General features: G+C 40.5%; 2 protein-coding genes across 12 annotated transcripts in view; one reads left to right on the top strand and one right to left on the bottom strand.

Annotated features, from left to right (window-relative positions):
* Nucleotides 1–14,177, bottom strand: part of LOC111868603 (dynein intermediate chain 2, ciliary) — a 51,278-nt gene that overhangs the window by 24,117 nt on the left and 12,984 nt on the right. For 2 of the 5 annotated variants that reach the window (XM_023859399.2, XM_033753114.1), the window contains exon 1: nt 1,631–1,800. In XM_023859399.2, coding sequence (XP_023715167.1) covers nt 1,631–1,678 — 48 coding nt within the window. In that variant the 5' untranslated portion in view covers nt 1,679–1,800. Of the gene's footprint in view, nt 1–1,630; nt 1,801–2,581; nt 2,681–6,492; nt 6,658–13,765; nt 13,994–14,177 lie in introns of those variants that run through there. The other 3 variants (XM_023859400.2, XM_023859401.2, XM_033753113.1) reach the window with 3 other exon arrangements.
* Nucleotides 2,731–10,740, top strand: LOC111868605 (gastrula zinc finger protein XlCGF7.1-like). Of its 7 annotated transcripts, none has more exons than XM_023859412.2 (4): nt 3,094–3,519; nt 4,662–4,802; nt 6,080–6,220; nt 7,502–10,740. In XM_023859412.2, exons 1-4 carry the CDS (start codon nt 3,208–3,210, stop codon nt 8,225–8,227), a joined length of 1,320 nt encoding a protein of 439 aa, XP_023715180.1. In that variant the 5' UTR covers nt 3,094–3,207; the 3' UTR covers nt 8,228–10,740. The 7 variants fall into 7 exon arrangements, with proteins under 7 accessions (XP_023715181.1, XP_023715180.1, XP_023715182.1 ...); XM_023859414.2 differs by having other exon boundaries at nt 3,111–3,353; XM_033753115.1 differs by lacking the exon at nt 3,094–3,519 and adding an exon at nt 3,531–3,797.

Raw genomic sequence — 14,177 nt, 5'->3', positions numbered from 1 at the left:
AATGTCTGCTTGTGAGAAACAATACAGGTAAAATCAAATTCATTTCATTCTGATATAATGTCTTCATTTGTAAATTATCACATCTAATATGGACTCCACCTAACTGAAATATATATATTGCAGAATTAGTGCAGTTCCATTGAGCCAAAGTCAAGAAGTATCCTGTTCTTGACTGGCTAAAAGGAAGCTGAAAGTGAAGGTTTCACTTCCTCGTTACTTCACGTGGAGTCACTGCTATTATAACATGATTGGCTGGATGAAGTTGACCCTGTGCCCACGAACTATTCCACATGATATATGAGGTACGAGGCAGCAGAACTTCATACATTCTAGATCAGTTGTAGTGCCAACGCCCATTGGGCTGGACATAGCTAGCAACAGTGGATAATGAAGTGGACCACATCGTGCTAGTCAGTCAGATGGGGATACTCTTATGTCGAGAGAGCTCATCTGAGTGAAAACAGCAGCAATGAGTCTCCTAGCAGCAACACCATTAGGCGAATCTGAGAGCAGTCACATAGACCCAGTGGGAAGTCCACCTCCAGAGCTTTCCACCCTACAGCCAGCTCGCTGCTACTTTGAAAACCATAAAAATATAACTTCTGAATATATTGGTGCAATAAATAACTGGTAAATTCATTTTATTAGCTTTGATGTGAGCATAAAATGGGTTCTGTGTCTTAATTTGGGCAGAAGTAATGCCACTTTTTCTGCAGCTTGTGAACAAAACACACTGTTGACAGATTTTCCAAAATCTTGTGGCCATGGAGCAGAAAAGTTTTGCAGGAATACTTACCTTACAAAATATCATTCAGTTCTGAAGTCAGGCTGTGGCCTATATTCATCTGACATGGAGAGACCCAGTTATGCAATTTGTCCATTGGCAGTACTGTTGTTACAAGATATTCAGCCAGTAATGCCTAAGGTATGAGCTAGTCAGCCATCTTCTCAATAACCCTACACATTTTTGCTTCCCTAATACATTAACATGCATTGAGAGCTAGCACTTGACATTTTGAAGCTCAAAGTATGAAAATTAATGTTCCCAAGTCATCAGCTCTTATTGAAATTAAATTTGTATTGTACGTATTAAAGATAAGCAGCGACACACACAGAGAGCGCCTACACTGAACAACACATGAACAACGATAAAAACAAGAAGTGGCCGCTGCAGCACCGTAGATATAGGGCATGTACCCTGAAAAAATTTTAACTAAAAATTTGAAAAAGAAAGAACAGAGATCTTATAGACATTTTAACTTGAATTAAGTTTTAAAAAGTGCTAATTTAAAAATCAAATCGACGCGTGTAGATTAACAAAGATTTTATACAATTAGAAAGACTGGTAATTTTAAATTTTAACAAGCAGTGTAACAGCTACGTGAGTGATACACACCTGATGATGGCCATTTAGGGCCGAAACATGTAGTGTGGAGGAGGAAAAGAAGTAAAAACTACAATAAAATTTGTTGCACTTAAGACGGTATTTATCCATATATATTGTATTGTACTAGTTAGAGCCCAGAATATAGTGATTTTGTGGAATGAATACAGCCAAGTCCATTATTTCTGTCGACAACGGCCATAAGGCTTTGAAAATACAGGATCAAATAAAAATAATTTCACTTACAACTTTTGCTGTTCCACTTCCTACTCCCTGGGTCTTCTTTGGTGGCATATTTAGAATTTATTTTATTGCTAAGATATGAGGCTTGTGATTATAATAATTTAAAATATAAATTGGTAGTCACAAAAAACTGCTTCGAACAGTAACATTCGAAAACATGTATGCAACCCGGTTTGTTTATCGTTGTTATAGCAACAGTCACGGNGGGGGGGGGGGGGGAGCCAAGTTATTATATCCTCCTGAAAGATGTGAGGGAAATGATACTGAACACAATTAATAGAAAGGATATGGGGACTAAGAACCTCTGCAGGACAAGAGATCTGGTTGCAAAATTATTTACTACTATTCTTACAAACGTCTTCCTTGGTGGGGAGAGGAGCATACAAGAGCAGCTCCTATGTTAGCATACCTTTTTACCGATTGTGCTCTCGGCGCTGGCGGCAATTTTGTACCTCGCTACCAAGACCCGTTATATGGATCGCATCATTAGGGAGGCCATTGAGATTGAACTCCATCCCGACGATCCCGACAGTACGAACAGAGAGGCAGGGTTTTATCTCGGCAAGTCATGGAAGCCTCTCATCTGTTCCCTCCAGTAACATCCGAAATGAGGCCAACTCTATAGGCCACTCAGATCCTTCGCAGCCCCCGAGCTACAGGGTTAATGCCCTGTAATGACAGTACGAACAGAGAGGCAGGGTTTTATCTCGGCAAGTCATGGAAGCCTCTCATCTGTTCCCTCCAGTAACATCCGAAATGAGGCCAACTCTATAGGCCACTCAGATCCTTCGCAGCCCCCGAGCTACAGGGTTAATGCCCTCCATTTAACCTTCCCTTTTCTCCCCCTAACACATACTCAATACGCTCAATACTAGCTCTGTCCCACTACCTGCTGGCTATTCCACCAGACCCTTCTCCACCCCTCACAACTATTTCCTATGTAGCCACACTCACTTCCTCTCACTTCTCTCCTTCTCATATACAGCTGTGTTAACTGGACTGGACTCAGCCTGTTGCACCTGCTCTGCTGGTTCGCTCGCAGATTTCTTCTTGTCTTCTACCCTGAAGATGCAGGCGATACGTTCCTCCGAAACGTCCGTTAACACAATTTCTACATGGCGCCACACCCCAGAAGACGGCTTTCTTCAATTCTGTACTTATTTCGGGTAGGGTGGGTACAGATGGCAGAAGTAATTCGCTCGAGACGTCATGGTAACAGTCTTGACGATCTTGACCGGCAATAACATGGAGTTTAGAAGGGGTTGTTTATGAGCTTTATGAGTGGTCCCAAAGGTTATGTGTTTTGCTCATACGTGATAAACAAGTTTAAAGGTTACGAAAGATTTTGCATTCTCTTGCAACAAAAGTGCCAAGAATTGTGCTGCAGAGAACTGAAAAAAATATTTCCTGCTGTGAAAGAAAGCATGCTATATTGTGCTTGTGTGCACAGACAAGAACGACAAGAATTCTACAAGTTGCGTCAGAGAGAATGGATGGATTTCAAGCGACCCCGCCGCGACGGGTGGGGATTACCGGGGTGACCGTTGGGTCGGTGGGAGAATACTAGTTCAGTTGGTAACATGGAGTGGTCGGGTGAGCAGCGTGCTTTCTTCGTAGAGACGTTTTTAAGAAATAGAGAGTCTGTAATCGCCGCTCAACGAACCTTCCGTACCCATTTCGAGCTCGGACGTCACGCTAGGATACCTACTCGGAACACAATTTTGCGGTGGGTGGCTTCATTTCGTGCCACAGGTTCAACCTTAAAGAAATCACCTGGACGGCAAGGGAATGCTCGTACGCCTGCAAATGTGGAGGCAGTAAGGCAATCAGTTGTGCAGTCACTTCGGCGATCAGCTCGCAAACATGCTGCTCTGAGATTATCCAACGCAACGGTAGGACGCATTTTGCATTTAGACCTTAAATTTCACCCCTACAAAACGGCAAATGTACAAGAACTTCATGCAGGAGACTGAGAGAATCGTGTTAACAGTTGCCAGCGTGCCTCCCTTCCGCCGTTCTGCTGACCAGTGACAAAGCTGATTTCCACCTATCCGGCTGTGTAAATAAACAGAATTTCCGGTATTGGGCAGGAACCAATCCTAAACAGCTGCACGAGAGACCTCTTCACAGTGATAGAGTAACTTTTTGGTGTTCGGTAGCAGAATTTGGTGTTAGTTCTTTTAGCCAAAGAAACTAACGGTAGCGTATATGGTCGCGGATTCGAGTCCCGATGAGGTGGATTTTTTTTTCCAATTTACCTAATCCTTCCAGGCGCATTATAGCCCTGGGGTTGACTCAACCTCCGCTCCCAAGAATCTTTCTGGGGGCGTAAAGGAAGCCTGATAATCTTACTGCCATCTGTGAGGCCATTTTCTAGAGAAAATATGGGAGCCTCGACGTCTCACGGCTTTGTGGATCTGTTACAGGGATAGCTTTACCTTAAAGAAACTAAATATGTTGTGACAAGCTTGTGTTTGTTTTCATAATCGATCTGGGAGTTCCTTACACGTGTGTAGACATATAACAGTTTGGCATATTATGTAGGAGAGTGATCAACTCAAGTAGAATGATGTGGGTAGCTCATGTAGCACACATACCAGTGTGAGAAATGTTGAGAGAAGCAGACCACATGGAAGACCTGCGTGTAGATGGAAGGATACTATTAGGTAAAGATAGGTAACGTTCCTCTGCTAAACTAATGACACGCTAGCTACGCCGTGAAGGTATGTAGGGGAGATGATATATAGATACACATATTCTTCACCTAGGTAGTAGTTGGATATGAGTGGTCAGCTTCATGACCCTGCCACTTTACCCCCCACAGAGCCTCGGTGACCATTTGAAAGGAGGCTGGATCCAGAGCTGCTCTGGACAGCCTAACACTTTCTCATGATTTTAAAACTATAGGGAAGAAATATGTAGAGAACAACTGTTATGGGTTGCATGTAATGAAAGACAGCCATAGCAAGGACAGCATATGCTGTTTCATGTATGTTGTTCTACATCCATGATTGATAACAATATGGTTTTACAGAGCTATTCCAATTCGGAGAACATTTTAGTGGTTCCATATGGTGAGCATGCCATGAATGTTAAAGCTGAGGAAGTCTCAGATGTGACAGAGGAAGAGGATCCTCTGCGAATAACAGTTCAAGAAATAAAGGCTGAACCTGAGGTGAGCTGTATGTCTCTGTATGTCCATTGTTAGGCAGATATCACAAATATGCCAATTGTCTTCCCAACCTCCATCTCTGTGGACTTGCAAGAATTCCACTGTGCTCCTGACTGGACTGTCAAGATGTTTTTCTTAACTGTCTTCAGACACCTTTAGTTTGTTAAATTTTGCCTGTGACAAGCCACTTGCATCTTCTTTTAAAAAGTTCTAATGTCGATGAAATTAAATATTGTGTAAACTGAACAGTGTGTCAGAGAAATTCTGTAGTAGAAAAGTATTTACAGATTTGTGGAACTATTCACAGTTAGTTACTGGTACACTTCTTAGAACCAAAAAGTTATGTCACTGTGGTTCTTGTAAGGAAATCCCAATGAACCCCACAATATCTCATAAGTGATAAACAAGTTTGAAGGTTATAAAAGATTGTGCATTCTGTTGCAACAAGAGTGCCAAGGATTACACTGCAGAGAGCTGAAGAATTATTTCCTACTGTGGAAGAAAGCATGACTAGTGTCTTGCGCTTGTATGCACAGACTAGAATTTTATTTTCATATGTCAGTTCTCTTAGCCAAATAAACTATGTTGTGATAAGGTTGTGTTTGTTTTCATAATCCATGTGGGGAGTTTCTTATGTGTGTGTGTGTAGATATTATAACAGTTTGGCATATGTAGGAGAGTGATCAACTCAAGTAAAGTGATGTGGGTAGGTCATGTAGCACACATGAGAGTGTGAGAAATCCATGCAAAGTTTTGGACAGAAATGCTGAGAGAAGCAGACCACTTGGGAGACCTATGTGTAGATGGAAGGATACTATTAGGTAAAGAAAAGTAACACCCTGTTCTTAACTAATGAAGGTGTATGGGGGAGTGGATATGTAGATCCTCATATTCCTGACCTCGTTACTAGTTGGATATGAGTGGTCAGCTTCATGACATGAAGGTGTATGGGGGAGTGGATATGTAGATCCACATATTCTTGACCTCAGTACTAGGTGGATATAAGTGGTCAGCTTCATAACCCAGCCACTTTATTCCCCACAGAGCCCTGGTGCCCATTGGATAGGAGGCTAGGTGGACCCCAGAGCTGGCCTGGACAGCGTGGAGATGAGAAAATTCATGCTAATATCTTCTGATGATTTTAAAGCTATACGGAAGAAATCTGTAGAGAACAACTGTTATGGGTTAGATGTAATGAAAGACAGTCATAGCAAGGACAGCATATGCTGTTTCTTGTATGGTGTTCTACAGCCATGATTGATAACAATATGGTTTTACAGAGCTATTCAAATTCAGAGAACGTTTTAGTGGTTCCATATGGAGAGCATGCCATGAATGTTAAAGCTGAGGAAGTCTCAGATGCAGCAGAGGAAGAGGATCCTCTGCGAATAACAGTTCAAGAAATAAAGGCTGAACCTGAGGTGAGCTGTATGCCTCTGTATGTCCACTGTTAGGCAGATAACACATATATGCAGAAATGCCAATTTTCTTTCTGATCTCCCATCTCTCTCTGTGCACATGAAAGAATTCCACTGTGCTGTTGATTCAATTTTGAATTGATTTTCCTGAAATGTCTCTATACAAGTGTGGTCTGTTGAATGCTCCTTGTGATGTGCCACTCCTGTTTTCTTTTAAGCAGATCTAATATATATGACATTAAATACTATGTAAACTGAAGAATGTTTGAGATCACCTGCATAGCAAGAGAGGTATTCCACTTTTTCCTTCTCTACTGAATGCAGTAAGCTGTGCTTTGGTACATCATAGGGTGTCCAGGGTCTACTAGTATTATTTAAATGTGCTCGGAATTAATGTACACAGAGCAGTCTCCTCTTGAACATGAAAGCTGATGATGGCCCTGTAGTGACAGATCATGTAAGGCATATTTTACATAATAAATTAAGTTTAACTACATGTTATACTTGCTGTCTACTGTTCACTGTCATGAAACAGAGACTGGGGGACAGTGCTTATAATAATAATTATTATGAGTCACAAAGGGCTTGTCACCAAGATAACTAATTGGTGGTAAACTGCCAGTCATAATGTAACTCTTGACTGTGAGCTGGAGTCAGTGCCGAGTTGAGAGTGAGACAGTGAAGAGAAGACTTTGTGTGTGTTGTAGTTACAGTGATCTTTGGAGTGTGCAATTCAATGAGACTGTCACAGTTACTGTGTTAAAATCTGTTGCCAGGAAACCTCTTGAAACTGAAAGGAGCACATGCTGGAGTGATTGGTAATGTGTAGAAATCAGTGACAGTATTACAATTATTTGTAGTTAAAACCTGTATGTGATCAATAAATCCAGTACCCAATCCAAAACCCTGTTGAGAATCACTCTGAATCATGACAATGTGTCGTTTCAGGGATTTCACTAGGTGATACGCAACTGTCTTACTGTAATTTTTTAACTCTGCATTTTTTGGTGTTTCATTATAGGATTCTATCCACTAATAATCAGTCCCATACGGCTTTACAAATGCATAATTTTATAATCTGCTGAACAGTGATAATCCACCTTAACTTGTATTCGTTCACATACTGCCATTCGTTCTGACGGACACACAGCCTCACACCACACAGGGGCATATACTCCCCCTCCCCCCTCTCACACCAACCCATTTAACATCTCACTGCACTGGGATGTCAAACTCATTTCTCTTCCTACTAGGATTTTTATGTTATTTGCTCTCATTTTCCAGAGTAATTTGAATGAACTTCAACCTGTGCATGGTGAGGAGCGGCAATATTCCTGCAATGAGTGTGGAGACTCATTCAGTCAACAGTTTAATCTGAGGACACATCAGCGCATACATAGTGGAGAGTGGTCATTTTGCTGTGATGTGTGTAATAAGTCATTCAATCGTCAGGGTCATCTGAAGACTCATCAGCGCATACATAATGGAGAACGACCATTTAGCTGTGATGTGTGTAATAAGTCATTCAGTCAGCGGAGCGATATGAAGAAACATAGGCGCATACATAGTGGGGAGCGACCATTTTGCTGCAACATGTGTAATAAGTCATTCAGTCAGCAGGGTCATCTGAAGATACATAGGCACATACATACTGGGGAACGGCCATTTAACTGTAATGTTTGTAATAAATCATTCAGTCTTAAGAGTTGTCTGAAGACACATCAACGCATACACAGTGGAGAGCGGCAGTTCTGCTGTGGTGTATGTAATAAGTCATTCAGTCGTCAGGGTCATCTGAAGACACATCAGCGCATACATAGTGGGGAACGGCCATTTAGCTGTGATGTATGTAATAAGTCATTCAGTGAGCAGGGTAATCTGACAAAACATAGGCGCGTACATACTGGGGAACGGCCATTTAACTGTAATGTTTGTAATAAGTCATTCAGTCGCAAGGGTTGTCTGTTGACTCATCAGCACATACACGTTGATGTGTGTAGTAAATCATAGAGCTGTAGAGCTGGGTTTAGACTAGAAGACCAATATGTGACTTGTACCATGTCACAATGTTGCTTGCTGGAAGTTCCACATATTTAGTCTTTTGTGTCTGCATGTTTGCAGAATGCTGCAAGGTACTGTAGTTGTTTGCAGTTGCTTACTTTCCAGCTGGCATGGGAAATGAACTGAGTCACATGTTACAAAATGTCACTGCATATCAGTATTCATATAATTCTGATTGCTAAATGTGCACAAGACCCTGTCTGGTTGAGAGTAAACATATGTGACATGACATTCTTCTATAGGTATGAAGTTTCCTTCAGCTGTGGAAATTAGTGACTAGTAGAGCATGGTTATTGAAACTGATTGGCAGTTTGTAAACATAATTCTGCAGCACGATTTGACTTTTTCTGTATGTTATCTAGGTTCTGATTAAATTTGTTGATCAGTTAGTTACAGATATAACATCAGAAATGAATATATTGAGATAACTTTTATGGAGGATTGGTCAAATTAACATAAACTATGCTTTACTGATCATTACAGACAGAAAAGGTCATTTTGTGGGTACTTGGTATGTTGATTACAAGTAGAAATTTAAATAAAGATGTGTTGATACTGCTTTTGGAGAAATATAACTGTACAGTGGATTTAATTGAAAGGATCATGAAAGACTTGTATACCTCTGTTTACTATATCACTCAAATACTCTGAGTTAAGGCACTTTATCCTGGCAGTTGTCACACTGCAAAATGCAAATGATGCTAACACTGCACTGAACCTTTTATTCACATGTTTTCCTGATTTCTCAATATAAGTTAATACTCTCTAAGAACTCTAACAGAAGACAGGATGTGGCATTTTATGGCCCAGTGGAAGTTCACTGACATTTTGAAGGAATCTAGTGCTTTCTTCTTTGGAGTCAAAGAGCAAACCAAGCCAGAAGCCAGCAAACCACAGAGCCTATGGTCTTAATTCCATATGCGTATGTGAGGAAGTCATAAAATTTTAATAATCACTCAGAAGAAACAGTAACACAGGTGCAAGAAATTGTATGTGAGTTAGTCCTCTACATATGCCCCCTGCAAGGCCACACATTTTCCCCGATGGATTAGCTGCTGGATACCTTGATCATAGAAGGTCTCATTTTTGACTGTTTAGGAAGTTCTTCACTACAGAAATGACATCTTGAAATCACCACAAAGTGGCTTCTTTAGCCATGGAAACAGGAAGAAGTCACTCGGTGCCAGGTCTGGTGAATATGGTGAATGGGGAGAATTTCATATCCCAAACTGGCAGGAAGTGTTGTAGCTTGAACAGCATGAGCTGGTGCACTGTCATGAAGATGTTGCACATCTTTTCCCAGCATTTCGTGTCACGTTTTCATGATTTTCTCCCATAATTTTCTCAGAAGTTTCTGGTAGTACTTGCCAGTGATGGTGACATCCTTTGCGCGTAATCGGTCATGATGACACCCCACTGATCCCAGAACACATTCAACATCACCTTTCCTGATGACAGCTGAGATCTGGCCTTCTTTGGTGGCAGCGAGTCTGCATGGTTCCACTGCTTGCTCATTTCCTTTGTTTCAGGGTCATAATGACAGACCCAACATTCATCCATTGTGATCAGGCAGTCAAAAAATTTCACCTTTTCATCTTGATACAACAGCAAAAGTTTCTTTGCCACATCCATCCGTTGCTGTTTTTGAACTGGTGTCAACAACTGTGGTACCCAACACGCAGCGACCTTTGTCATGTGTAACTCATCGTGGATGATGTTGAAAACTGACCCATGACAATGGGGACCTCATGAACAATAGCTTCGATAGTTAGGCGCCTATCAGATAGGATCAAAACTTCCACCTGTGCCACAATTCCTGGTTCCTCAGCAAGAGCTGGTCTTCACTTTGGGGTTCATCTTCGAGGTTTGTGTGTCCACAATGAAAGTGCCTCTTCCACCTGACCACTGTGTCATATGATGGTACACCTTCCTGATACCCAGCGGTCATCTGGTTGTGGATCTCCCTGGCAGACTTCCTTTGTAAATGCAGGAACTGTATCACAGCACGAGCCTCCACTTTCTCAACTGATGTTGCCATTTTGCTTCTGCCTCTTCTGGTGGCTCCCTCTGTCCAGTTTGCGTGGGAAAATTTGACTATTTGGCAAGCTCTCCTATATAGAACGATATTTTGGGATTATGATTTTCTCATGGTGATAATTAAAACATTATGTTGTGCCCTGATAGGGGTCAGTGACTGTACTCACCTATAAGACGTTCGTGGATCTTTTAACCTGTGCGTTGGGGAAAACTTGCATAAAGGGGACCCACAAAAACTCAATGTCTCAAAACAACAGCAATAAAGTAATGTATCATTAAAAAAAAATTACATCATACAACCTATTAACACACACACACACACCATCTTCAATTACACACCCTTTTTTAACTTCTTACAATTCAAACAAACTCTGTGGCCTCTTGTCTGCAAGCAGCCACCGCTTGTTGGCGAAGTTTAGTGCCAACCTTTGTGGACAGAGGGTGTCGCGTGGTCAGCGCAACGGATCCCTACAGCCATTAATTTCAGTTTTCTAGACCAGACTTCTTACAATTAACTGCCCATAATCTACTAAACCTACACGGCACAAACCACCATTGAACCAAAATCTGTACAATCAATCAGTGACCCGACCATGGGCAAGTACTCACTCGTGCTGAACACAGTAAAAATGATGAACAAAGGTGCCATCACAACTCCTTCCCACAGGCTCTCTCGCACACTTTGCTTCTGTCCGACTGTTTAGAGCAACTGCTAGAAACAGAATGCTCCAAACGGTTTTTTTTTCTAATTCCAAAACTCAATATTTACTCAATTCACAAAAAGGCTGCTTGTGCAAAACCCCTAAGGTCAGAAAATTCTTGCTGGCCGCTCACCTGTCACGTGAAGTGAGATTTGGCCAGGTTGTTCAGCTGATTCGTAAGCAATCTTTAATAAATATTGTACAATCACCTAACAAGGAATGTGAGGCACCAGCCGTGGTTCTGGATCCTCACCTTCAGCCAGTCATATGGTGTGTCCTGTCTTACAAAAACTGTACTTAACGTCTAATAAAATGGGCACAACAGTTATGACTTCCCATTGTAAAAATGCTTTACATTGGTTTTATATTTCTTTCTAGGTATACCAATATAGGGAAATGTTCAAAATTTAAACTCTATGTGAGGCTTCTCTAATAACAGAGTAGTTTGTATGTAATACAGACCTCAGTTATATGTAACTGAATTATAAGAAATGTTTGTCTAAAACAATACAAATATTCATGTGCCACGGTAGCTCAATGCAACAAAACAGACGGAGGTTTCATGTCCACACAAGCTACTGAATAATAGGTTCACACTCAATAATGACTAGCACAGAATGCATCATACGTAAATGTGTACGCCAAACAACTTTATATGTCGCGCATGTATGCACGCACACACACACACACACACACATAATAATGATGACCTGCATCAATAAGATGTAAAATTATGATCTATGAACTTTGCAACAGGTACACACTTCTGTGCCAGTATGCCACAACAGAAGAGAACTGCTGTCAATCTCCACACCAAACCAAAACAGCCACTCTGCCACACTATAGCAATCACAGCACAAGCTGGTTCATTTTCTGTGCAGCATGTTACAACACCTGACACCTCATTATTCTGGCAATATATATGTTACAATTCATTTAATATCATCATATGTCACAGTGACTAATATCCAGGTTTGGGTCTTCACTAGTTGTAACTACAAATAATTGTATAATTTTTAGTATAATCCTATTACAGAAAAATGATTTATTATTTTGGTCATCCACTATTATTTAAAATGTAAATAAAATATTATGACATAACATGGGAATTTGGAAACACTACCTCAGATAAAACAAAAATATTACAAGAGAAGTTTGTTCTTAACTAAAAAATGAACTCAGTTGTGACATCCAACAATTCCCATACCACAATGTGAAGATAAATGAAATTCCCAAGTAAAAGTATAAATGAGAAGCGGGCTTGAAATAGAGGGAATTCCATTTAGTACATGCTAAAATCTATTCTATAAAGAACTGAGAAATGTGAAATATTCCACACATGTGATGCAGGGCACACTCAACATTGCCTCAAAACCACCTGACCTTAGCCACACAGTGCAAAATTGGGTCACATCCAGAAACCTGTCCTGTCATACAGAATCAGTGTGAAGAAAAATTCCACGACCATGGTAAAACATGGCTTGACCTAACTTTGCAACGAATACAACACAAATATAGGGAATGTGAAATAATTTTTAAGGCAACACTAATGGTACTGTTATAAGTTTAGTAGGAGTGGATAGTAATAGTGACAAGAGTAGTGCTTCTAAAGGGGATGAATTTACAAACAAGAATTTTCAACAGTGACTCTTAGCTTCAGGCAAGCAGTAAATGCTTTTATCTCAGGTTGCAAGCAGCAGCAGCATGAGAGTGCAGTGATGTCACCCATGCTTCCAGATATACTGTGTCTGCTGTAAGTAACTGATCTCACCATGAGCATTTTCAAATCTGGTCTCTTGGCAGGATTTTTCTTCAGGCAGCTGTCAACAAATTTCTTGAAACTTGCAGAAAAAATACCAGCTGAAAGTTTGGATGCGGGGTTAATTCACTACATAATCCAATAATTAAAATTTGCCATTGACCTGGGGCCCTGAAAACTGTTACCTGTGGAATGAATTTGTATTATATTATTGTACACCTTTCAGTATACTACTTTTATAACTATAGATGGTAAAAATAATTTTCTCATTATATACATTACACAATGTTACTAAAATTCTTGTTCACAAAAGATGAAAAAAAAGAGGATTAATTTTTATGAATATACCGTATTTACGCATGTATAGGCCGTACATTTTTTGCCAAAAGTTCAAGAGGAAAACTGGGGTGCGGCAAATATTCGAAATCACACTTCATTTAAAAAAATATATATTCATAATTAGTAATACAGGGTGTAATACTCCTGAAATAATATTCCAAGAAAATTATTTTTTCTATAATTTCTGTCTGAAAATTGTGCTGCGGCCTATACATGCGTAAATACGGTAGATCAAATCAAAGAAAATTGTGAATTCATGGTCCAATCACTGTTTCCACACTTTCCTCTCTCAAAAATTAGGCATGTGTAGGAATTACTTTTTAGCCTATTTTTCTTATGTTGATAAAGTAAAAGGAGGCTTATGAAAGCATTATGCTGTCTGTGTATCCCCTTAATGTCCGATGCCAGAATGGTGGAGCGTGAAGAGATGGCTGTTGCTATACTCGTATGCAATCACCTTGCTGTCTGTGTACATGTGTCGCCTATCTCTGGACTAAAACGAAAGATGCGTATCACAACATAAATATGATTCATATGAAATGTCATCATAACATTCATATACACAAGTAACATGTCTAACATTGTGATGTATTTTGTGGGTTAACGTCGGCTTCTGTTTCACAACCACATCAAATCGAAAGCAGTACTTACCAGCTTGCAGAAGACAGATCACCACAACTGCAGAACATGAAATCGAACTGGTACGTTAAGGTGGTTACACACGTAACTGCATGCTTGACTTTTTGTAAAAACGCACAATTTTCCTTCGCCACCACCACACGGAACAAGTATGCTTGAAGTGCTTGAACAACACCAGTTTGTGCTTGTAATATGTCGAGTTCGGACGACGATGATGCACTCGCTTTGACTGCTTTTGTCCTGGTTTTAAAAAGAAAAACACGAAATAAGGAGCATGACAGTGGTGTACGCGCTCTGTCATGTCTGTAATTTGGCGGTCAGGAACCAGGACAATATACGACAGGTGTGTATTGTGATTGGAACAGCTGATAAGCAATTTTTGCCTCTGAAAATAGATGGCAATAATGGTATGCGCAGAAGGCGA

The sequence above is a fragment of the Cryptotermes secundus genome, unplaced genomic scaffold, assembly GCF_002891405.2.
Source record: "Cryptotermes secundus unplaced genomic scaffold, Csec_1.0 scaffold610, whole genome shotgun sequence".
NCBI classification, from domain to species: domain Eukaryota; kingdom Metazoa; phylum Arthropoda; class Insecta; order Blattodea; family Kalotermitidae; genus Cryptotermes; species Cryptotermes secundus.
This window is presented reverse-complemented; position numbering and strand designations above follow the sequence as displayed.